At 46.9% G+C, this 26,186-nt stretch overlaps 1 protein-coding gene across 1 annotated transcript in view; it reads right to left on the minus strand.

The window, feature by feature from the left end:
- The window catches only part of DENND1C (DENN domain containing 1C), a 35,901-nt gene extending 18,073 nt beyond the window's left edge, over nt 1-17,828 (minus strand). The window contains exons 1-10 of the mRNA XM_044443437.1: nt 17,698-17,828; nt 16,184-16,248; nt 10,608-10,651; nt 9,392-9,441; nt 7,169-7,288; nt 5,014-5,083; nt 4,798-4,878; nt 3,499-3,588; nt 2,567-2,723; nt 1,194-1,257 (exon numbers count right to left, since the gene is read on the minus strand). Of these exons, the coding sequence (XP_044299372.1) occupies nt 1,194-1,257; nt 2,567-2,723; nt 3,499-3,588; nt 4,798-4,878; nt 5,014-5,083; nt 7,169-7,288; nt 9,392-9,441; nt 10,608-10,651; nt 16,184-16,248; nt 17,698-17,714 (758 nt within the window). The 5' untranslated portion in view covers nt 17,715-17,828. The remainder of the gene's footprint in view (nt 1-1,193; nt 1,258-2,566; nt 2,724-3,498; nt 3,589-4,797; nt 4,879-5,013; nt 5,084-7,168; nt 7,289-9,391; nt 9,442-10,607; nt 10,652-16,183; nt 16,249-17,697) is intronic.
- Nucleotides 17,829-26,186: the final 8,358 nt, after the last annotated feature.

Here is a 26,186-nt window from a genome sequence, read left to right on the forward strand (position 1 = left end):
GGCTCAAGTAATGTCAGGGACTCAACTTGGACTTGACTTGGGAGCAATGAACAAGTTACTCGACTCAATATTTCTCTTGTTTTTATGACCTAGTTGCTTTTTGCATGAGGGAGGTGGTGGGAGGGAGGGACTAGGGGGTGGGAGCAGGAGAAGGGGGGTTGCAATACAGGTAGTCCCCAGGTTACGGACTTATGAAAGCACAGATGGCCATAAACTCTACATGAATATCTCTAAAGAAAAGCTGTGAATATCTCTAGGGAACTACACAGTGTGTTGTGTGACACACCATCGGTGGCCATGTAGTTCCCTAGATACATTCATGGCTTTTTGTTCCACAGCATTGGCTTGTACATACCCATGCCAGTATGTTTTGGGGCATGTGTAGGACTTCAAGGATAAGCCATGGCAAAACAGTTTCTAGGAAGGGCAGAAGAAAAGGTGCCCAGATGACTTCTCCCTACTCCTCTGGAGAAAGAACAGACCCTGTCTGAGTAGAATTTGGTAGGCTTGATCCCCTCCAAAGTGGCCAATAGCCCTGCAAATATTACCCAATTGTATAAAGAGAAAGAAAAAAGTTCTGATTATTCTCTCTGCTTTGTTTTAGGTTTGGTTTGGTTTGGAAATGGTTTGGTTTGGTTATGGTTTATTATAAATTAGTAGAGTAACTCATAAATATATTCAGAAAATGAATGAACAAAAAGAACAAACATCATAAAGTACTTTAAAGTGCTTCAAATGCTTCATAATCATGATCTTGTTATAATCTATGCAAAAATGATAGAGTTAACTTAACTCTATAGACACTGATTTGAAAGAATGGTTGAACCTTTTTGAAGAACTATTTCTTTTACTTGTTTTTTACAATACTGTGTACCTACACATACACATACAGATTCTCTCTCTCTGTTGTCAGTACCTGTAATTACCTTATTATGACTGTATTATTATCATTGTTACAATGATATATTGTGTTTACGATGTTTTAGTGAATATGGAAGTGTTTCTTAAGTTTTTTATATGCAGAGAAATGTAAAATATATACATATAATAAGACAAACTTTTGGCTTACTCATGGGATCTGACATACATACAAATTTGACTTAAGGATGTTCTCAGGAACAGATGCTGTCCGTAACCTGGGGACTACCTGCATAGGGGGAAGGCTTCAGCTTTTTTTGGTGCACTTTGCTCACCTCGGCAGGAAGCACAGCAGCACTTCTTCCTGCCTGCTGCCTCTGCTCTGGGCCTGCACATTTCCTGGGAGAATAACAGTGCCAGGCTGGGGGGCAATCATGACGAGAAAATTGTTTTTCTAAATGGCAATCTTGATAAATTCTAATAACTGCACAGCTTTGTTTAAATATATCATGCTTGAAGTAAAGGACTTCAATGCATCACTGGGAGAAGTGCAGATGGGAACATTGGGGGTGGGGGTTACAACTCTCCCACTCCCACACCCTATCACCACCTCCCTTTTCTCTGTTAAAGTTGACTCTTGAGACTTGAGAAGATACTTGAGACTTGACTTGGAAATTTCTTGCTATGACTTGAGACTCAACTTGGGCTTGAAAGTAAAGACCTGGGACTTGACTCAAGACTTGGAGTAAAGGACTTGAACATTTCACTTCTGGAGGGTCACCACTTGCCCAGCCCTAGACTACAAGCACACTAAGAGCAATACGATGGCAGGAAATGCCCAGTTAAAGCTTCCACCTTTACCAAAAATATAGGAAGCCACCCGACACAAGGACAGGTGCTCTGCAGCAGCATCTCTCCTCCACCTCCTTCAGTGGGGCAACTGTTTGGCTTGAGGGCTACATGCAGTGCTGGGCTGGGGCCACACACTGGCATTCACATACACAGCCACACACAATCTCTTCCTCCCACCCACATTTCAGTGCCTGCAGGTGGGGAGCTTTAAGGCCACCACTGAACCTGGCAGGGCCAGGAGCACTTGAGGCTGAAGAGGTTACAGCCCCTTCATCACCAGCCACGCCAACTCATCACTGTGCCCTGCCGCCGTCCCTGGTAGGGAGTGACTCTGCCAGCATTGTGATGGATGAGGCGAGAAGGGAGGGAAGATCTCTCCCCTTGCTCCAGCCCTGCGATAGCTGTGTGGGAAGAGCTACTGTCCCTGGCTGGAGCACCCCAGGCCTCAGCAGGCCGTACCGAGGGGGCAGAGAGCCACAGGTGGTCCACTGGTTGCCCACCCCTGCACTGCCTAACCCGTTTGAGCCAGAGCTGCCTAGGACTGAATCCATGAGCTTCTGCATGCATGTGCTGGCGCTGGCCCCCTTCCCCTCCTCCTGCATCTCTCTGCCAGGGACAGGTGGTGCACTTGCACTGCTGCCTGTCATGTAGCTGCTAAAGGCACAGCGGCAGCCGGCCCACAGAAATACCGCAGCTCTTAATATTACTGATCTTCTTCTCTGCTTCCCACAATGGACTGCAGAGCTGTCTTCTTCCCATTACACTGTGGTACACCTGACTGTGCAGGATGCTTCCCCTGAACCATCACTGGGCACTGGATACCTCTGACTCTCCTAGGAGGTGCCCTCAGTGTTACGAGGTGGTGTCCTTTCCCATTCCATGCTTTGTAGAATTGCCAAAGAAAAGTTAGCACAGGCCCATCCCCCTGTCCCAAAGCTCTGTAATACAGCCACTTGTCTTACATTTTCAGGGATAGTGGGAAGTTTGCCATGGTCAGGGACTATGAAATAAGCCTAGAACAAAAAAAAGAAGAAGAAGAAGATAACCATCACAGGCTAGAAGAGCATTTAGCAAAACAAAGTGTGTGCTGGCAGCTGGCAATCATCTGAGTAACTTATATTACTAACCAGAACAGCTTAGCCAAATGCATTAAGGCCAAACAAGATACACCAGAAAATGCATGACTGATCTCTCAACTTTCTTTGAAAAATTAAATCTAACTTTGTGTCTGTGTTAAATTCAATCAAGGAAACAAATGGTGACTGGGAAGTTTAAAGGCGTCTTCTGTGCACTGGTGTCCTAATTTAAATCCCCATCCCACACTATTTGCTTGCGTGGCAGAAGGAAAGAGAAATTATAGGAATGATACAGGCCCCTGCACCCTCCAAGACAACTCATAGTATCACTTGCTGTACCAGCTGCTGCAGCTGCAACAAAAACATTTTTTTAAGAAAAGAAGAGACTCTGCTAAGTAAAAAACAAAAAAGCAACTCCTTACAGGTTGAGATTTAGGACAGCAGAGAACTAGCAGTGCATAAGCTACAACCTTCCTCGGCAATGTGCTCCTTTTCATCTACGCACACAAACACATAGTGTGAGTATTTTAGAAAACAGATTTCTCCCACCGGCAGTTTAGACTGCTGGAGCCCTTCTGTACCACCTCATTCTGTAGCAGATGTAGATCAGCAGCTAGTTCCTCAAATAAAGTAGTTACACCAGTTTGATGGTATAGTGGCAAATTGCCAAGAGACATTTAGTTAGCCGGCATACATTGGATGTCTGACTTACCGATACTGCCCCTGAATTCAGATCCTGTTTCCAGTCTTGTCTGTTCTGATCAAACTCAGTGGAAATTTTCAATTTAGTCATCCTTGGGTCCTTAGAAGACAACAACAACAAAAAGAAAATCAAATGGTTAAACGGAATTCAAAGACGTGCTCACCACTCCAAGCCAAAGCCCAGGTGACAATATCACATCACATTTAAGAGTTAGACATGATTCCATGATCAGTTTTTTCAATAACATTCCGGAGCTTTCAAAACTATTCCAAAACACTTTTGAGAGTATGACATATCATAAAAGAAACTTATTTTAAAACAGGTTTTGTTTTTAAAGCAAGTTTTCTGCACTTCTTTCCACTCCCACTTCATCTAGTAGTATTCTACAAAAGAAAGCATTTATGCCACAGATTACTAAACTCCATAGCTGAACAAACATCCTTGGTTTGTATCAGGTCTCCTAGGAGCCAACCTAGACATGATGTTAAATGTATCTTCGCATTTGGGTGGCAGGTTTTAAACAAGTGTAAATATTATAGGGGGTGGGGTGATAAATATCAGGATCAAACAACCGTGTAGGAAGAATTTAATCCCTCCTCCATCCCTGAAATTTGCACTGGGAAGGAACCTTTTCTCATGGGCACCAATGCAAGCTACCAGTTCCAGAGATGGGATTTTCTTCAGGACCATAGCATGGAAGCAGGTGAATTCTGTTATCTGTCCCTCCCCAACCCCTCCTGTTGTGAACCTGATAGCTGTGCTATTTGTATTTTTTTTAAAAATCCTGCATGAGAAATACAAAGCATTTAAGTGTCAGGTCTGGTATGGTGTCTGAAGTCCCTTCTTCTCTTCCTTGTTCATGTACAGGTTCCTGATTCCTTCTGGATTGAAATTTTCTACCCCCACTCCATCTTCGTGTAAGGAAGAGCTGCACCTGTTGGAGTCTTCCATACAGCTCTTTAAAGGCCCTGGGCAACACCCAGTACCTGCAACCCACCAGTACTAAACAAGATGCACTTCGGGAGTGCTATTGCAAAGTAGTGCAACCCAGGAAATTGGCTGAAACTACTGTGAGCTTGTCAGACCCTCCGATGCCACAGAAATGTTGCCTTTTGCTACTTTCTAGTTTCTCTAGCCAGCACTTGTTCCCCAAGTCACTGACAATTATTCCCATGGACAAAGCAGCAGTGTTGGTTGCACTCCCCAGAAAAGAGCCCCCTGCTGCAAAAGATGGTGTGAGCCCTACCAGAAATGGAGGATGTCCTCAGATTTTTGCAACTCCTCTGTGTTAGAGAGGTGAATACTTACAAATTCAAGGCTGATGGAGCCACTGAGGTTGGGCACAGGGTGGATATACAGTGCTGACAAGAACTCATCCAACTCTGTGATCTGGAGGAGGGGATAAAGGCGGAGGTTGAATGTCTTTGAATTAGGAAAAAAATAATAAGGAGCAGGGGTGAGGGGAAAGATGCCACAGCAGAAGCTTGCCAGCCTCTGAAATGGACTAAAAATTCCAACACTTACTTGCTTTTTGGCTAAGTTGTCTGCAACATAGTTCAGGATCTTGTAAAAAACTTCAAACCAGGGCAAGTAACTGTTGGAAGAAGCAACAGCATCAGGGAACCAACTGACCACAAACATTTGCTTTATCTGTGAAACACATCCTGTACAATCCTTGTCATCGCCATGTCCAAGGAGCCTCAGGTGGGAAAGGCTGAGGAAGACTCTAAATGGACACTGATACTCTGTGCTGGACTTGGATGGATCCATGGTGCAATTCCGCAGATATTTGGGATGGAAAAGATTGCACACCCCTAATGTAGAAGGGACACCTCTGAACATCGAGTTTCCAGCTGAAAGGCAGCAGAGGAGCAGCTGGATGGTAGGGATGAGGCTCCAGCATCGGTCCCTGGCATGATCTCTCCTAGTGTGCCTAGGAAAAGCCCCTGTGAGAGTCGGTTTAGTATAGTGGTGAAAGAGTTGGACTGGGGACCTGGGAAATCCTGGTTCTAGTCCCTATCCAGCCATGAAGGTCACTGGGTAACTTGGGCCAGTCACTCAGTCACAGCCTCACTTTACTTCACAGGGTTGCTGTGAGGGTAAAATAGAGTACAAGAAGACTATGTAAGCTGCCTTAGGTTCTTTGCAGGAAAAAAGGCAGGGTATAGAATAATACTTATGTGGGAGCTGGAGGAGACATCCTGGGTTACCTAGACTAATGCCCCCGTGGATTGGATTTTCAGACTGAATGGCCAGATGCAGCATGGAAAAGACCTGGGCCCTCTCATTGAGAAAGAGATTCCCAAAGAAACGAAGAGCAAGCTACAACACGGGATGCTAGTGCTAAATGATGTAATTTGCCAGCAACAGAGGAGACTATAGCTCCTTTAAAAACAGAGTTTTGTTCTGTTGTGTCAGACAGTGGGGTAGGCACTGACTCAAGTGCACTGAAGAGGCATGTGGGTAGCTTGATGGTAACAGGCTTCAGTAATGGCTTATCCAAGTCTGCACTTTCAGCTGGTTAGACTTTGGGTTCCAAAGTGGAATGAGGGAAAGAGGCAGACGGTTTTCTGTAGGGCTTGTGTGAACATGTGTGGGGGTGGGGGTGATTACACATGAAAGGATTTTCTTTGTATAGTTATCAATAAAGAACAAAGCAATGAAATCCACATTCGTCCCCACAAAACTGAAAACCCACCAATGTTTGCATTTGGGTGGCTACAGCATGTAGAGCTTTTTCTGTCTAAATACGTATTAGACTGTGTCTATAATGGTGCAGTGCTATGCACATCTACCTAGGCTGAGTTCAGGGGGGACTTTCTCCCAGGTTAAGTGTGTGCAGGATCGTAGCCTCAGCTGTGGGCCAGAAGTGCCTGGTTCAACTCTGCTATGCAGGTACCTTAAGCAAGATATTTCCCCTTCAGCTTCACTCCATAAACTCCCTTACCTTACAGGGCTGATGCAAGGATAACATTTAGCACAACAGAAGCTCAAAGCACTTCACATATATTATAATCATTACAACCTTGTGAGGTTGGCCAGTAATATTATCTGCACATTGCATTTCTTAGAGCACGGATTGCTCAGGGCCACTTACTGAGCTCATGATGTTCAAACAAACTTGGCACATCTCAACTCATAAAGCCACTACATATTACTATTATGGCTTATTTTTTTATTAGATTTATACCCTGCTTTTTTCATTTTTTAAAGAACTTGAAGTGATGTGCATCATTCTGTCCTCCTGCTCTCCTCCTTATCCCCACAACAACAACCCTGTGAGGTAAGTTGGGCTGAGAGTCTGTGACTGGCCCAAAGTCCCCCAGCTGGCTCCATGGCTGAGTGGGGACTAGAACCCAGATTGCCTGAGTCCCAGTCCCATGCTCTTGACCACCACTTCACACTATTCACTTTCTGACATTCTTCCAATATGAACTCTGCACAAATAAGAACCTTTTTGTGGAATTGCATGTCCTTACTATACTTTGTTTTTCAGAGAGACCCTCTGCATCTCTTCTGCCTGGGACTAGCTTTGCTGATCTTATTCACAGCCTCTCTCTGGCTAGCAGGAGCACCCCCCCCCCCGCCAAAGGAAACCCAGCATATTACGAATGCTTTTAGCAGCAACATGAGAAACCCCACCTGTGAGAGGAGGCCAAAAAAGAGTGAATCATCATACCTGAGGATACATAGGCATCTATGGAAGCCTATGGCCAGTCGGCAGAAACCAAAGCGCTGCTTCCCCTCCATGTCGGTGAGTGCGAAAGTGAAGTGTTGGACTATAGGGCTCTCCTTAACCCTTAAGAGGAAATGAGGAAACAGTGTAAATGGAAGGTGGTGGTGGAGGCAGTGGGGGTGGGGAGGGATAATACATAGGGGGCCCAAATTATAGATACACACACACACACACATTTGTTAAAAGGAAGCCAGTTTATGATGGCATTTGCTGTGGTGAGCAGATGCACAAAGCAGTTGCTGATGTTAATAACATGTGGGATGGTGTCACTTGGTGTCCTGCAGCAGCAGAGGGTTGGACCCAACGGCCTTCATGGCCCCTTCCAACTCTACTATTCTATGATTCTATGTAACTCCCAAGGGGGAATAATGTCCTACATTGTGGGGCCAAAGGAAAGGGACAGCAGTAGATGTGTGTGCTATTTTCACAAAGGACAAATGCAGAGGAAGCAGGCATAAGAAAGTGGTTTGTAAAGTCATGCATGGTATGGAGAAAGTGGATAGCCAGTCCTCCAGAACAGTGACTCATCAGAGATAGAGGAAGTATCCTCTTTTGTCTGCTGAGAGTTCCTTGTTTTGCAAGGAGTGATTGAATGATCCAGCCACTGCAGGTGCTGACACTGCAGATCTATCTGTTTCCAGCAGAGGCCGATAGAGGAGACAAAGCCCCATGAGTCATGCAGGTCCCAGTGGCACCCCCTTCAGCTCACAAGGAGCCTCCACGTCTTGTCCAGGAGTGCTGCAGCAGGGCCACGTGGCGTGACTGCTGCACGTGTCGGGACGCCTCTCCCCGGCACCATCTCCCCAGACACTGCGTTCAGTGTCAGTGCCGCCCCTGGCGAGGCTTGGCTGGTGGCAACAAGGAAGAGGTCTGCTCTGGGACAGCCCCCCCCCGCCCCCCCCATTGAAATGATCTCCCCGCTAAGGCCTGCTTGGCACCAGCTCTACTATCCTTTTGGCATCTGGTGAAGGCTGCCCTCCGTGTTGAGGCATCTCGCACTTGGGGAGGCAGCAGTGTGTGGGGGGCACTTATGTCCTCTGCTTTAACTGTTCTAGTTGTATTAACTTGTCTTCGTTATTTAAATTCTTTAAAATTGGCTTTTTAACTATCTGTAGTAGAAATGTATGATCTTAGTGCTACTTGTATTTTATATTATATTTTATTGTATTTTATGAACTTTGGCTATTGGGCAGTACAGAAATGAAATTGTAATAATAATCAACAACAGATCCTCTTAAGAGGTTAAAATGCCCACCCAGTTTCTTAACATGTTAATTTGTTAGTATCCAATTTATTTCCATTTCTCCTCTTACAAAGGTAACATCTGATTATTATTCTAACCTTTTGTTGCAAAGGCTTAAGGCTATGAGTACTACCCAGTTAAGTTTTCTTGTTGATGGAACTATTTCTGTCCGCAGAAGAGGGAGTGAATTCTTGTCTCTTCTAGAACAGATTTTAGGGGCCTGCGGAGGAAGCGTAGAAATTGATTTTCCCTCTTTGCCTGTGTGTACATTACCTGATGACTACAGCATTAGTTTAAGACTTTAATGCACAAAAGACCCATCACAGACTGATGTTTTGTTACATAGAATATTTCAGTCTAGGAAGTTCCCAAGCTCAGCTGTGAAATATCAGATGGGGACCATCACATGAAGAAATCAAGTAATGTACCTGCATATGAATTGATGAGCCTATTAGTGGCAGGAAGAGAAAGACTGATCACACTCAGAGAATGGACAAGCATTCCATAGTGAAGAGAAAGTTGGGGTGGAATTCTGCAGAGACAGATCTAGAAAATGGGCAGTGTTATACAAGAGGGGCTTGTTACAAAAGGCCAAATGCCCGACTCTGGGGTGCTGTTCCTAGGTCTTTGAGTATGGGTGAGAGAAGCTGCTAACACGGAAGTGCCTAGAGCAGGGTGGCTTAGTGAAGATTGCCAAATGACCAGGAAAAAAGTGCAGGCTGAGAAGCTCTTGTGCCCTTAACAGCAATTTGCTCTGCAGATCTTGGCAACAGAGAGTTTTCATTGCATGGAGTTCCAACTCTTCAAATCTCTGTTAAAGGCACAGCTGAAGTGGCTGGCTGAAGAGCTGGCCATCCCAAATCGCAACAGGGGTGGATGTGTAGGTAACCGGGGAGCTTCCATTCTTGCAAGTGGTTGCATACCTTTCTAAGTCAAAGGGGAAGCAAAACCTGGGCAGCATCTGTATTGATTCCTAGATGCAGAGAAAGGGGATATTGGTTATTACAGGAGTCACATAGTGTACTAGCCAGAGCACATCAGTCACCTACGCAGGCAACTGGAGAATGACTTTGGCCAGCAAGGAAAGCCCTTGCGCTTGCGTAGAGTGGCATGCATCAACAGAACAACCCTTACTTATGCTCCGAATCTAACCAAACTGCAGCCAGCATCTGAAGCTTCCCTGTACGCGCCTCCTCCAAGGAAGGGACGGGGGTGGCAATGAGGGACAGAGCCTTCTTATGGGGTCTCCCTTATTGTGGACCAGTCTCTCCACTGAGACTGCCTGGCACCAACCTTGTCCTCTGCTTAGTGCCAGCTAGTTTAACCCAGGAATCCTCATCTGGGCAACACAGGACACTTACTATTTCTGATGAATTTTTGTCCGCACCCTTAGATTGTTGCTGAGAAAATCGTAATTAAACTTATGACAATTCAGAGTTTTAGTAGCACAGTCTTCAAAGCCTGCAAAAGTGACTAGACTGCATGTCTTTACACAAGTCGGCTATGAAGATAATAGCTTGGCAATACAAAATGGTAGTCAATTAGCCAGCAAGTTTAAAAAAACCAACCAACCAGAAAAGCTCTTGGAGGAGGGATGGAGCTGACAAACAGTGCAGAAATCAAGTGAACAGTGAGAAAGGTTACTGTGTAGTCTAAGCAAGTATTATTGTACCCATTAGAAGCCAGGCTTGCAAACTCGGGCCTATTCTTGACTTATATTGTTGCTTCTTTGGGAGCCATAAGCCAGGAACCCAGGCTTGGACTGCACATTAAGCATTCTGTTTCTAGTTAGTTTGGTCGCTTCTGCTGATGTTCCAGAGTGGGAGCAAGCAGGCTGCACGAACTAGCAGTCTTCCCCAGCCTCAAGCCCCCCAGATGCTCTGCCATCAGGAGGATTGTAAGAGTTGCAGTCCAGTACTGCTCGTTGGTGCCAGGCTGGAGAGGGCTGCACTCACACATGGCTCATTCATGGGAAGCCAGGACTCCCTGGAATTCTGACATGCTTGTGTACCTGTGTGATGGCCTAATTTTAGAGCCCAGGGAGGAGAAGCAGGATGAAAGTTACAAGTTTGGCATACACTGGCAGTGATTTAGGAGTGAGGGAGGTGGAGCTGGGCAGCAAATTTGCAGAGGACAGACCTGATCATCGAACTCCAGCGGGAACTGTCTAAGCACTTGAGGATCTGCACAGAGAAGAGAGAAAAGGTGAGCAGATGGAACACAGACATTTTCCCTTTTGCGTGGTTTTAAATGCATGCGGAGCTCAGCTGGGCCACGGTGCTACATGTCCCTCCTAGAAATGATTCTTTAGCGCAAGGGCGTTCAATCTCAGGTCTGCAGACTAAATCTGGTCTGCTTGGAGTTTCAGTCTGTCACTCTGGGGTTTCCCAGAGGGCTCCCTTCACCCACCTCCTGCTTGCTGGGTAGTTTCCTGACTTGTGTACAGCTTGAAAAAGTTCGAAATGCCTCTCCTAAGGCTGTTACTGACGCTGAGGGCTTCATGTTAAAATCTAAAAGCTTGTTGATATTTTGGCCCCACCGAAATATTAATGCACACCCAAGACATTCTGTGCCAGCACAGGGCTTCCCCCTAGCTCAGTGGCAGAACATCTGCTTTACATGCAGAAGGTTTCATCAGCAGGGGAAGGGCACCCATGGTAGGTGATGCAAAAGACTCCTCTTTGCCAATGCCATGCTGGGAGTTGCAGGACCCTTTTCTGTCTACACAAGCATAGGATTGTGCCCTGAAATGTTTTGCAGTGGCCAACTTTCTACTTGTCCCCTTTGTCCAGAAGCTGATAGTTACAAGGTAAAAGTATACAGTAGATACAGAAAATGAAAAAGGGACTTTAGTAATGTACACTGTGGGTACAGCAAAGTAGTGTTACCCTTGGTGTGAGAACAGGATGTTACAACAGCATAGGATTTCCTGATTTTAACCGTGAAATGTTGGAAAGTGTATTGTATTGTATTGTTTGTTTATTTTGATTTAGTCCCAACCAGGACTCTCTGGGCAGTGTTCATCCATTCATATCGTTCCTCTTCCAACCTTGTGTTACAGAAACTTACTACAGAACATCCAGAGTAAAAATACTTGATATGGACAACCATAGCGCTTTGATTTGCTTTTGTAAAAGAAAGAATTAATATGAGCTATGAATTGACAGTGTTCATTTTCAGTTCTAGTACTCGGGATGTTGAAGGCAACAGCCACAAGAGCTGAGAGTACCGCTGCTTCAAGTACATGCTCAGATTCGCAGCATGGCTTCCTAGTGTATGTGAGATTCAGCGTTTCTGTTTCAGAAACTAATACTCACACAGGAAGGAGAGAAGCTGGTAGGAGGTGATGAAAGAGCTTCATGCTGCCTCTGGGCAGAGGTGGTGCTTTGCATGCTTACCAGCTTCCCTGGGCCACATGGCTGTGGTAGACATTTGCAGTTCAAATATAGATTTGCAGTTCTTTTTCTTATTTTTAATTGCCACCTCAGGCCATCTGGAGAAAAACTCACAAGGGAGTAGCAGGAGGAAGAAGTGCAGAAATTAGGCCCTGGTGCTGTTAAACAGGGACTTGCAGCACATGGAACTGGAAGGGATCCAGGAGGATGAGGGCACTGATACAAGCTTTGGGTGACTGCCGAAAACATGGGCAGGAGCTGAGCATACAAAGGACCATTGAGACCCTAGTGACTGCCATCCAACATTCGCTCAAGAATGTGCTCTGAGCCTTCCAGCTTACTTGGTAAAAGCCTTGCACATCTTGCAACATCTGATATAAGATGTCCATACTAGAGACGGTGGAGAAATCCACAAAGGACACACGAGTTTCATCGGACCTGAGGATTTGGCAGAAGACCAGATTTTCCCAAGTTGTCTGTATTCTGCAAACTTGCAGACTAGGCTTTCTGTAATTTTACATAAATGTAGTCATAAAAATACAGAAATTGCCTTTTAAAAACACCAACCAAGATTGTGCCTGCAACTTTTTCCTCTGTAAGCTAAAGAGTGAAAATACAATCTCCTTCAGGGATCTGCACGTGTTTGGGGGATTTGTGCATTTTCAAGAATTCACGCATTTACACAAAAGTGTATCAAGACATTTATACAAAATCTGATTCCATCAACAGATGGGCAAGAGAATGAAAGGTGCCTGGCAATCCACAAAATGTAGAAGGAATGGAATTTATAGCATCTGTATATCCCTAATTCATGCTCATATCAGATGGCTGGAAAGGGCTCAACCTAGACAAAGCTAAATGTACAGTTTCGACATTCTGTTCTTTTGCAAAACTCTTAGCATTTTGGATAGAGTGCTTCTGAACATACCCATTGTGATCTTTGGCTCATGGTAGGGCACATTCTTTATGTGCAGATGATCCTGGGCTCAGTTCCCAGCACCTCTAGGTAGGGTTCAAACAGAATCCTCCCTGAAACCTCGGAAAACTGTTGTCAATATCCACAATACTGGGTGGGTTGGACCCATGGCCTGCCTTGGTGTCAAGCAGGTTTCTGTGCTCCTGTCTTTTGCTTTGAGTGCAAAACCTCTCCTGCTCAATGCAGTTCAGAAACAAAGCAGCCTTAACACTGGCTTAGGAGAGCATAGCATTGGAAAAACATCTGAGGGGGCTGCGGTGCATTTGAACCCGATATTATTTATTATCCTGACTTAGCATTTATACCCCATCTTTCTTCCTCTAGTGAGGAACCAACATATATAGGCTCCTCTTGAATACTGTCACTCTAGCCTGATTGCCCTTTCTGCATGTAGAAATGGAGCCAAACACAGGGAGAGAACTGCTGTATTGTACTGACAGTACAATCACGTGCATGTCTTCTGGAAACTAAGCCTTGCTGCTTTTAGTGAGGCTTACACCCAGGTAAGCAGGTAAAGACTTGCAGCTTCTTAGTCCAGAGCTGTAAAGCCCAGGCTCAGGGGCCAAAACTGGCCTGCTGAGATTCTCTTCTACACCCCATGGCAACGGGATGGACTTGGTATTGTGGTGGTTTCCTGTGCTTTCTGAGGTGGGGTACTTTGCCTTCTGTTTTTAAAGGTCAAGATGCCTCTCCTAAGGCTTAATTACAGGCCGGAAGAGTTTTAAGCTGAAATATGCTGATTACTGTTGGTCTCTTCCAGCCACCCCTGCAGTGCAGGCCTTGGAGAACTTCTTCAAAATGCATTGCAGCCCCCAGGCAACCCTCTGCTCTCCTCTTGCATCCTTTTTCCATTATTGAGCAGAAAAATGCTTCTGGGAAACTCACAAGGGCAAGATGGGTGCCATCCTCTCCTGCTGTTCACTCCCCTGCATCTGGCACCTCCTGCCCACATGGAGGCTCCATTTATCATGGCTTATCCCCACTGACAGACCGCTTTCTCCATGAATGTGGAAGTCAACTAAGAGCTGGGAGTTTTAGGCCTTTTTTCTGATTAAACATTATGATAAATGCTGACCATCATCTACACAGTCTGCGGCATCAAATTCCACATGTTAATTTGTTGTTGTATGAAAGAAGCACCTTGTTTTCCTTGTTCTGCTACCAATACATTTCATCAAATTACACTGAGTTCATCTGTTATGAGTAGGAAGACAAGTTCTCTTTGTCCGCTTTCTCCATCCCACACATAATTGTACTAACGTCCATGATAAAGAGAAGGGCATGGCAGAGATGCATGGAATTATGCATGGGACACAGAAAGGTAAAGGTAAAAATTTTCTCCCTTCTGTAATACTAGAACCCAAAGTGTTCCATGAAGCAGAATGCTGGAAGATTCAGGACAGATGAAAGGAAGTCCTTCTTCGTGCCAGTCTAACTTAAGCATTGAATTTATCATCCCACAAGACGGCCCCAACTTGATCAGCTAAAAAAGGCGGTTAGACTTATTGCATGCAGTATAAGGTTATTGGCAGCTGTTAATCGTGATGGCTGTACATTGCCTCTGGGATGAGAGGCAGCATGCCTTGGAATGCCAAGCACTGCCTTCAGGTCCCACTCATGGGCTTCCCGTGGTATCAGACTGGCCCCAGTGGCAAGCAAGGTGAAGGTAGATAAGGCAGCTTTCCCTAACACCGGGACTCAACTCTCCATGATCAGGGATTGTGAGAGCTGTCCCTTGCAGGGCAACAGATTAGGGAAGGCTGATCCCACAGGGCATTTTTCATGCTCTGAAACAACCCAAAGCAGAAACATAGAAACAGAGTGAGTCAGAAGGGGTCTCCCATCTAGTCTGACCCCTGCCTCCAGCTGGCTCCGCTCATGACATGCCCACCATGTGCATGTCCAGCCTATCTTTGAACACCCTTACCGATGGGGCCTCAACGACCTCTCGCGGAAGCCCATTCCATACCCTCGAGGTCCTGACTGTCAGGAAGTGCTTCCTGGCATCCAAATGGAACCTTGGCTCCCTGAGCTTTGCTCCATTGGAGCGCGTCCTGCCTTCCTCTGCAGGGGAGAACAGGTCTCTACCCACCTCCGTGTGACATCCCCTCACATACCTGTATGTTGCCAACATATCCCCTCTGAGTCTCCTCTTCTCCAGGCTGAAGAGACCCAGTTCCCTCACTCTCGTCTCAAATGGCATTCCCTGAAAACCAGCCACCAACCTTGTGGCCCTACGCTGCACTGACTCCAACCTGGCTATAGTTGCAGGTGCACCAGTCATATACAGTTGTAGTAATACCTCTCTCGATCTAGAAGCCACACTTTTGGCTATGCAACCAAGGGTGGTGATCGCCCTCTTGACCACCACATCACACTGCTGACTCATGTTTAGCCTGCAGTCAACCAGCACCCCGAGGTCCCTTTCACAAGTGCTGCTGTCCAGCCACTTGTCCCCTAACCTGTACTTATGACACCCATTCCTATGCCCCAAGTGCAAGACCTTGCACTTATCCACATTGAACGCCATCCTGTTGTCTCCTGCCCACTTTCATAGTCTGTCCAGATCCTTTTGGATCTGGAATACCTGCTCCTTAGTTGTGGCCACTGCCCCGGTTTTAGTATCGTCTGTGAATTTGATCAGCAGACTGTTCACCCCTTCTTCCATGTCATTAATGAAAAGATTAAACAGGATCAGCCCCAGCACAGAGCCCAGGGGGACCCTGCTTGTCACTGGCCGCCATCCTGATGATTCCCCACTAATGGTTACCCTCTGCTTTCAGTCAGTCAACCATGCCCTAATCCATCGGACAGTGCATTGGTCTATCCCAAAACTCCTCAGTTTCTCACCCAGGATATTATGGAGCACTTTGTCAAAGGCCTTGCTGAAATCCAGCTAAACCACATCCAGTGCATCCCCTCCATCTAGCCACCTCAAAACCTTGTCATAGAATTCCACAAGGTTTGTCTGGCAGGACCTGTTACTGCGGAAGACATGTTATGTGGCCGCCAGCCTCCCTTCCCTATCACTAGATCTCTCTCTCTCTCTCTCTCTATTATGAGCCTTTCCATTGTTTCTCCTACAATGGACAGTTGCAAATGCAGAGTAAAGAGTTTGGCTGCCTCTGGCTATTGCGAGACCAGGACATAGGTTGCAGCAGCAAGGAAGCTGAAAAATGAAGGTCTGGGATATTTTTTTACACACATCCCCACAAGAGTCACCCCAGAGCCTATGATGCACAAATATTTGCTGAAGCACAAATGTTTGTCTGTTTTTCCTCCTCCCACCCCACCCCACCCCACCCCACCCCACCCCACCCCACCCCACAAGTCCTCATGCTCACCATCATCTGCAGGTGTGGGGTGAGCAGCTTCAAAGAACAGATCAAATATCCTCTGTGGATTTTGCCTGGGGAGACAAGAATAGTCAGTGGACTTGGAGCGGAATACCAGCTGGCACCAACTAAGCCCCTGGCAAAAACAGTCTTAGAAGCTGTGTGAACTTGGGGGTGTGAGCTTAGAAAACCATAATATCAAACAAAAGGGATGTGTGGTGCCAATAGACCCGGGAATTGAGAACTCTTGCCCTATTGTGGTAGCATTCAGTCCCTATTCCTCAACCTGCTTCACTCTCAGGGCCCACTTCTCAGTTTGTATCGTGCATGTCTGTTTTAATTCCTTTCTCTATCTGCTCAGAAGGTGACACCACCAGTGATCCCAGCATGCTATACCAAAGCCCCTCTTGTGGAATAGGACTCTCCCATTGAAGACAAAAGTTGTTTATTATTTATTGAATTTATGTTGCAGCTATGTGCCAAAAATGGAGATGAAAGTAAAAAAACAGATAAAAAGCATGTGGGATTCTGGGATTTGTAGTCTAACACATCTGGAGGGTTCCAGTTGGGAAAGGAAGGCTGCCTTTTACGATCCCGAGGATGGCCTGGCTGACTGGGGACAGCTGGCAACATTTTGTGGCTGATCCCACTCGTGTGCCAGTTGCCAGCAAAGATGGGGCAAGCTTAGCTGAAGTCACTATTCCTCCCACACTGATGAATGTTTGCCATTTTGTCTTATGAGGGAAAGTTTGGGGACTGCTGGCAGTGGGGTGAGGCGGGCCTGTCTCTCTTAGTGGCCTAGGGGTGAGGTGCTGCCAAGCAGAGTGGCTGAGCTGCATGGGCCAGGGGCCTCACTCGATGCAATTTATTTTTTATTGCATGTATATCCCAGCTGTCATCTTAAGAGCTCAGGGTGGTGTGCATGCTTCTCTGCTCCCTATTCTATCCTCACAACATAGAAATGTTCTAATAAATAAATAAATAAACAGCCCTGTGAGGTAGATTATCTTCAGAGCTGGTCACTGAGGGAAGCCCTTGACTGAATGGGGATTTGAACATGGGTCTGCCTGGGCCCAGTCTGACTCTCTAAGCTCTGTGCACATGCGTTCCACAGAGTTCCCTACATTCCTAGCAAGCCACCCGCACCCCCTGGTAGTGCTTCTGCACCAAGAAGGCCTGCCCTCGGCCCCTGCACTCGGCTAATCATGGCGACAGGCCCTGGTGCCCTGTGGGAAGCGCCTTGGCCTCCCTGGGGCCCTGGACTGACTCAGCAAACACTCCTCTACGCAGCAAAGAAGGGCGAAGTGTGGGGCAGGGCTATCCCGCTGCACACACAGCAAGATTGCCACACTCAGCAATTCAGTTGCTTGGAGGAGCAAAATGCCCCCTCTTTCCATCGGGGCAGAGAGCCGGAATAGGTTTCGGCACTGCCCGCTTCAAAACGAAGGCAAGTAAACATGGCCAGTCTACCCAGACAGGGTGGCCCCACCATGCAGCTCACAGATCCCAGCCCAAGGTCTTACTTGATCCGGGACCCCATCGTCCTTGGCTCATTCCATCCCAATTGTCATCCTGCTGAAGCAGCGACGGGGACCACTGTTCCTCCCATCAAGGCAAGAGGACTGCAGCCCTTAATATACAAAACCTCTCAAGAGCTCTGCTTTTCAAAAAGCGGTGTTTCCTTTTGCGGCTTTTGGTAGAGGAAGTATGAAGCTTGCGACTGACTGCCTTCGCTCACAGGCAGGGTGGGAGCTGTAGGCTGGGGGTGGGGAGGCTTGCAGGAGTGCTGGCTATTGGAGTGGTCCCTTTCTGTGGTTTGCTGTGTCCGCCAGGCCACCTGAAACTTCCGTTAAGGTCACAGCAGATTCTGGAAGCTAAGCAAAGCTTGGGATATGGAAAATTACTTTCTCTTGGGGTTTTTGCAGAGCTGAAGACGGTAGCATGATGGCTTATATAGCTGGTGGCTACTAGCTAATGCACACCATGTATGTGTGTGTGAGTGAGAGAGAGGGGTAGAGGAGGAGGAAGAGGAAGAGGAGGAGAAGCACATAACTGTTCCAGTGTAGCCCACAAAGGAGAAGGAAGTCCGATTCTTTGCAGCAGGGTGACAGCAGTCAAGAAGGGTGGGTTGGACTTATGTGCCTCTGCACTTGAAGAACTCATGCAAAGTTTTGCATTGCCTGTCTGTCCTTCCCCTCAACATGTCAGTTTGCATTTTTTTAAATTAAAAATGCCATTAATCTTCATTACTTTCTTCTTTTAAGTAAAAAATTCAGCAACAGCTGTTCCCAGAACTTAAAATAAATAGGAAGAATGTGCAAACAGGCCTGGTTTTGCAGCTCTTTGTAGCTTGGAGAGTGTATATTTAGCAGAAATATGCTTATTTTTCTCCCCCGTGTTATCTTGGAAAGGGGACCTGTGTGCCAGTGCTTGGCAAAGCAGCACTGCTTTGGGGGAGCCCTGAGCTACTGCAGCCCATGGGCACGAGTTGGTGCACGAGCTCCATGGGGGAAGTCAGGTCATGGGAACTGTGACTGGATGTCTGGACAAAATCTGAGGCAGGCTGTTAAGGAACTGCCCAGTGTGATGAAAGAAGCAAATTAGCCTGCTTCTCACTGAGGTGATTAACTTGCGCCAGACTGCACTTAGGGGCTCACATAATGGGATGCCCCTTCATGTAGGAAATTCCCTGTACACTGAAAACTGGCATGTCAGGGGAAAAGTTTCCTGACTAGCCCTTTCACTGATATGGTGGATTTTTACAGAGATAACGTTTGCTTGCTTGTGTGCTTGTTTAACTTGGGTATATTTTATTACGTAAGCAGCCACTTGTGGTCTGGAGTGCCACACTCAGGTTAGCTACTTTAGTGAGCACTAGACCAGAAGATGGGGGCTAGAAAGTAATCCAGTGCAAAGCAGGGCTCCGAGCCAGGACTTGACCCTCCCTTGGTGTAATTCCCTCACAAACCAGTCCATGCCATCTTGAGCCCAGTGTGCCATAAGCAGAGGGCAGCAGTAACGAAGTTGCCCACACAGCCAATACCGTGGGGGTGAGCAGCTTGTGACCTTCTGGAAGTTTGCACCCACCGCTTGCATCATCCTTTGCCACTTGCTATGCTCACTATGGTGGATGCCAGTCCAGACCAGAACCCCTGGGTGTGTGTGGGGGGGACAAGTTGCTCTCTCATGCAATAAAACACTTTCTTCACACTTGAAGGGCTGAAAAAAGTAGTGTTGTTATGTAGACTAGTGTTCACTTAAACAGATGCATGAAGTATTACCTTCTGATGGCAAATACATGCACAGGGTTGGAGTTGTGTGGGAATTGTAAGCACGGAGGTCAGAGGGAAATGAAAGGCAAGAAGTGCAGAAAGTGACTGCACAACAGAACAGCCTAAAATAGGTTCAGTGTGGGTTGTTGCTGAACTGTGGGCTACCTGGGGGGGGGGGGCAGTGGCTGCCCTCCACTTCTCCTACCCACGCTATTGCCAATGGCGGCAGAGTGGGATTGGTCATGAGCATGGGGGAGGGAAAGTGGGGTAGTGGGCAAGAAGGGCATTGGAGCCCAGTGCAAGAGATCACTTTCCCTCCACACCACCGCTGAACAGCAGGGAAGGGGGCTAAGTGCTGAGCGCTGATGCACAGAAGTGCCCCCTTCCCAGCCCAGCACACAAGCAGGAGTCAGGCTGGGGGAGGCGGTACAATTCTGCAGGAGGGGTCACATTCAGCCCAGACTACCTGGGAGGAGGCTTGGCCAAAACATTACCCTGGCCCACAACCCCCCCCCCGGGGGCTTGGTCTTCAGCTGACATGCTAAGCCAGGGAAGGTTTTTGAAACCCTACAACAGGCCAGGACCTCTTGGGGCAATTTCTAAGCCATTCCAGGGTGGATATGTCATGTGAATCTAGTTACTGTGATTCAGAATTCCTTGAATATCTGCAAAATAAGTACTATGACCTTTCACAAAAGTAGTGATAGGTGATAATGTGATCAGCCTAGGAATGCTGACTTAATTAACATTTACAATAAGACAGGAAGGCAGGGTGGATTATCTATTTTCAGATCCAAATTGCCTTAAGCAAGTGCTTGAGTGGGGCTGTGTGACTAGGGAAATCCCAGGGGTGCACTGCCCCACCTGGAATTTCAACTTGTACCTCCAAATCATGTTCTGGGGGGAAAGTTGTTTAAATTATGTGACATGGCTTCCATTGAAAGAATGAGAACAGGACTGTGTGCAAGGCTGAATCCCATTTCAGAAAGCTGTTATTTAAGTCATGCATTCATATTAAGTGAGTGAAAGCTGCTGAACTTAAAATACATTCTGATTCATCACACATTTTCTGGTGCTAAGAATTCATAGACACTAAAATACACATAGACCCTTGGGCTTGCCAATAAGCAGTTTCTGTTGATTATCAGGAAAAAGATATACCCCCACTCCCTGCCAAAGATCTGCTTTGGTGCAAATGAAATTAGTAGTCACCAAAGATAGCATTTTCTCCAGGACTATGAAGATTAGGCACATGTGATCTAAGCAGTGAGAACTCTGTGCTCTAAAAGAGCATTCAGTGCCTTCTAGGCCATACATGTCCTCCCCTCCCCCAACACCTCAATTTGAATTATCTTCTGGATCATAGACTTGGGGGAAAGGGGTTGGCTTTGCCCTGGGGAAAACTTTCTATACCCATTTCCTCAAATTTAGGCTCTCATCAATTGCTCTTCTTAATTGTAAAGGGGGAAACATGCAGGCAATCTTCCATAATCCAATTCCTCTGTAAGGGATAAACCTACTGTCAGCTTTCTGGTCAATGAGCATGAAGGTATTGGGATAACTGGCAAGCACTAGCCACTTTTTAAAAATGACACAGAATTAAATGTTACTCTATTGATATTCAATACAAATAGAAAACATCAGACATATTAAATTTCCTGTATTTAAACTTTATTTATTTTATTTATTTTTATTTATTTTTCGATTTATATCCTGCCTTTTTCCTACAAAGGGCTCGAGGCAGCTTACATCTCCCCCTCCATCTTATCCCCACAAAAACAACCCTGTGAGGTAGGTTGGGCTGCGAGTCTGTGACTGGCCCAAAGTCACCCAGTTGGCTCCATGGCTGAGTGGGGACTAGAACCCAGATCATCTGAGTCCCAGTCCCATGCTTTTTAACCACTACACCACACTGACTTTGGTTGTTTTGCATGGATTCTACCCCCCCCCCCCGCCCCACACACACACACACACTTGTGTACTATTGTACTCTTCCACTACCACAGTTCTAGCTGTGGGCCTGATGGTCCAAATGTCAAGGTACTTCCTTGTGTTCAAACCCCAAATCCCCTCCAGGAAAATGTTGAGCCAGTCTTTCCAAAATTCTCACTTAGAACTAGAAATGAACAGCCTAATATATCCATGAAACCACCCAAAGCTTTGGGTAAAATAATTTTACATGAAATTGGCTGCACAGTTCTGAGCAGGCTACCATGTGCTACCTGCTCTGCCGTCTCTCATTTTTTTACCCTGCGCCTGCCGCCTCAGATCCTCAGCCTCTGGAGGGGGGGTGGCAACCACTTCCTTCCTGTGGCCACCTGTGCTGAGTGCTGGAGACTGTGCTGCAGAGGAGGTGAGGCCTTTATGCAGAGGGCTCTCCTGGCCTACTGGGTGTCTCCACCATTTTCCCCCTGTGGTGGAGGTGGCTTTGTGGGAATCCTTGGGCATGGGAAAATCAACTCAAAATGAGTAGCTATGTGCCTCAGGGTGCCCCAGAGGTGGCGTGGTGAGAATGAGCTGCAAGAGCAGAGTGTCTTAAAATGTGTGTCACTGCTACAATGCGAGGAGCAGCAGCTCTTCAAAATAAATGGAGCATCACAAACCAGTCAAATGGCAGCTGTGAGAGACATCCCTGCATGGAAACTCAGTCATGGAGGGTTTGGCGTGATGCAATAAAGAACTAGCTATACATGTCATGGTAACTGTGGTAACTTTCTCCTCAGAGCTCTGCTTATTTGGGCAGAACACCCAGGGATGACCCAGGAAGCTCATCAGAGAAACATAGAAACAGAGTGAGTCAGAAGGGGCCTCCCAGGCCATCTAGTCTGACCCCCAGCTCCATTCATGACGTGCCTTATCATCTTGTGGGGCTGTGGGGATCTTCAGTTGCATTGCCAGAACCCTTGCACACTGCAGTAGGGCTTCTGCGAGACACATGGCCACACTGGATTGCTTCTTCACCTTAGTGTGTGTGTGTGTGGGGGGTGGGCAGGCACCACAGGGCTATTCTGCCTCATGCACCAAAGCATCCACCTTGCCTTGTGTGTGTCCAGTCTGTCTCCTGCCGCCCAAAGCTGAGCTGTTGTTGCACTGGGAACACGAGCAAACCCAAGAACAGCACAGGTGGCACACAGCCTCCTCTTGCAGACCCACACAAAGGAGCACATTGTGACGCTGGAACTTTTCCATGGAGTGGCTGAATTGTGATGCACAGAGAAAGCTGGCACCAGCTCTGGGCAAGGGGAGGGCAAAGCCAGTGTAAAAGAACCCTTTTGAGATAGAGACAACAGTGTTCCTGAGGCAGCACAGTGTGGAGGATTAGAAGGGAAATGAACCAGTTGGCTTAGGAAAAGGCAGTCCAGCAGGTCTGTCCAGGTAGAAGCTGCTAACAAAACGTCAGGGCTGCCAGTGGCTGGCTCCAAGTCCTCTGGGCCCTTGAAACAATGGCTTGATAAGGAGGCATCCAGCTCTCATGCAATTCCCTCCAAGATATAAACGAATCTTCTCCCTGCCAGGGCACCTATTAAAGACCCCCAAGGGAAGGGAGGTGGTGGAGAGGATGTTTAGGTTGGGTTCTTCACCTGTGGTTTGGGCAATTCAGCTTAAGGAGGGCACAGTTTTCTGTCTGTGGCAGAGATTTATTGATTTAGATCTCCAGTATTTGAGAGTGGCAGCTGACAAATCTGGTTCCCCATTGCTTCTCAGGAGTCTTCTAAAATAACCGCTAGAACTTTGGATGTGCACACACTGATTGCTTCTCAGCGCAGGACAGCATTCATGCTTGCTTGTTTTGGCATGTTGCCCCCCGCCCTTTTGTGGACAGGTAAGATCCGATTAGCCACTGTCCATGCTGTGCAGAATGGTTGTGGCGGAGCTTGTCACTCTTATACTGTAGGCTGTACAGGGACTGCTGAGAAGAGCCAGTTCTCCCAATTAAGCTTTGGCCATTGGGCAGGATAGGAATGAAGAGGATGAAGTGGACAAGGACCTCTCCGAGGGGATTTTCTGAAGGGCTGCTGGTGTTTTGCCCAAAGGGTGACTCACCAGTGACTGAGAAGGCTGCCACTTTCTTTCTCATTGGGAAAATAGGGAAATCATGGGAAAATAGGCTGCCCTAATACATTTCAAAATGCATGGTTTTGATCAAGCTACTCTCTATCACCTGTATATTTCATTTGTGTATAAACATGTATAGGTCGATGACTATAATAAACCATTTGAACCTATTAAAACCAACCACACCCTTCCAAGGGAGCTTTTGGGCATGCCTCAGGTTTCATCCAGCCCCTTTCAGGGCTGGGTTGTGCCCAGCTGCAATATTATTTATTACTGCATTTCTATTCCACCATGCTTCCAAGGCAGTGCACATATTCTGCTTCTAGTTCATCCTCACAGAAACCCTGTGGGGTAGGTCAGGCTGAAAGTACCACTGGCCCAAGGTCACTCAGTGAGCTTCACGGCTGACTTGGACTTGAGCTGTGGTCATGTCAGCCCTAGGCCACCAATGAAGCTATGTGAGTGAAAGCAAGAGGGCCTTGATGAAAGTGAATAAGGACTGAGTCATTATATCTACATAGCTGCAGCCTAGGTCTTGTTTCTTAGTCATGCGGGGGCAGAAGCAATTACACAGGTTCTATGCATAGATGGTGTTTATGAGACATGAAAACAGAGAACATCTTGGGCACAGGCCTGGAGAAACCACAGCTCTGTACACACGACATCCCAGGAACTCCAAGGACAGGACTACTGCAAATCAGAGTAGACAGTATTGAGCTGGATGGACCAATGGGTGAAGTACAAGGCAGCTTTGTGTGTTTGTACTGCATTACTGGCATCAATATGGCAATCCCTTATCTTTGGCACAGAAACACTAGATTTCTGAGTTTCCCTTTTTCAAAACGGCAGTGACCACAGCAGGTTGTTGTTGATATTGATTATCCCACTTATTCTCAGAGACTGGTACTCTAGGTGGCCCACATTATTAAAATTCATACACTTTAGACAATTAACCTACGTGTGTATTAAAACATACTTTTAAAAAAGGCAACAGTGTGATGCATGGGAGCTATGGCATCTTGTGGGAAGCTGGCACAAGCTAACCCCATCCTTTTATCTTTTGTATAGAACAAATCAGTTTTGCATAGCTTCTAATGAAACAGGGTTGAGAAGGAGTGCAGTGACCCAAGCTGCCTGATCACAGCCCTCTGCTTTCCTGTCTCTGGTGGATCCATCACAAAGACCAGCCATGGGAAGCTGTGTTCTGCTCCCTTGCAAGGACACTGTGCCTAAATCAGTCAACAAATCAAGGTTTTCCACACAGACAGAGGTGTTCTTCCTGAGAAAGAGGGCATGTGCGTGCAAACCTGCAGGATTCCTCCTGCCCCAGTTCCGCTGCTCATGGATTATGGTACATTGCTTAAGGCTAGATCCTTGTTTGCCCTAATTAGAGTTGACCCATTGGCATGAACATGATTTAAGTCTAGCCTAACATTGAATACAACCCTTAAGCTTCTGCATCCCAATTTCAGGAGCCCAACTTCCAAATGGTATGCTTACAAAGTAAAAAACTTCCTTTGATTTTAAAAATGGAGCAGATTCTCTGGAAATGAAATTGTGCAGGAAATCTCCCAGGAAATGCAGGTTCAGACACACCCTGCCCAGGATGCAATGATCAATGTGTCACCGCATCTTCTTAACAAACAGTTCCATCAGGCTCCAGGATTGACAGTAATGAATGGAGAGTGCTGAAGGGTATTGTTAGCATAATTACCAACTGAGAGCTGCACCATGTAACTCAGATAGGACAAGTAGACAGATAGGATGAACAAGGAAGGGAGCCTGTTCTACTCCCTGAACCCGTTTGCCTCACACCCTATTGGTTGAGCCAGCCTCCTTTTACTGGAGTACATCCCCACCCCCACAGGGACACCTGCGTGAAATGGAACCATCAATTATCCTCCAAGTGACAGAACAAGGTCACTAGGCTGCTTGCTTCCTAGCAACACGACTGGGCTTCTCTCACCTTTGCACCCTTCATGGGTCCCTCCTTTAGCCAGGCGCTCCTCCTCACTTACCTGCTTGGTTGCCAGGCAGAAAGCCCACCAGCAGGTGCCTACAGCGATGTTCCTTCTCACCACCACTATCTGGGGCCAGAGCAAGGGCCAGGGAGCTCTTGGTCGGGGGCTCGCGATGCTGCTGCCCCTTGCCAAGTGCTGAATCGTGCCAAGTCTTGCCACTGCCCATGCCTTAGATCACATCCCTGTTCTTGCTCTTGCACAGCTGGGACATACCCACATTTGAAACTGGCAAGCTCATGTGCTGCTTGACCTTAAGAGAAAGAACAAGATTCTTATCAATGTCTGATTGTTTCTCCCTCATCGGTTCCCAGGGAGACTCAAGCCTCAAGACTGAGACATGTATATGAGCCGAAGCACAACAGAGGTGGCACCTTAGGGCGGAGGCCAGGAAGTACTTCCTGATGGTTAGGACTCCTAGGGTATGGAATGGGCTTCCATGGGAGGTGGTCGAAGCCCCAGTGGTGAGGGTGCTTAAGGATAGGCTGGACATGCACATGGTAGGCATATCATGAGTGGAGCCGGCTGGAGCCAGGGTCAGACTAGATGGCCCAGGAGACCCCTTTGTGATTCACTCTGTTTCTATGTGTGTAATCAGCCAGTGGCTGACCTATAGATTTGCAGTCTTAACTTGAGCAAAAGGAGTCGACAAAGCCAAGGTGGTGT

The sequence above is a fragment of the Varanus komodoensis genome, unplaced genomic scaffold, assembly GCF_004798865.1.
Source record: "Varanus komodoensis strain SLA01 unplaced genomic scaffold, ASM479886v1 scaffold42, whole genome shotgun sequence".
NCBI classification, from domain to species: domain Eukaryota; kingdom Metazoa; phylum Chordata; class Lepidosauria; order Squamata; family Varanidae; genus Varanus; species Varanus komodoensis.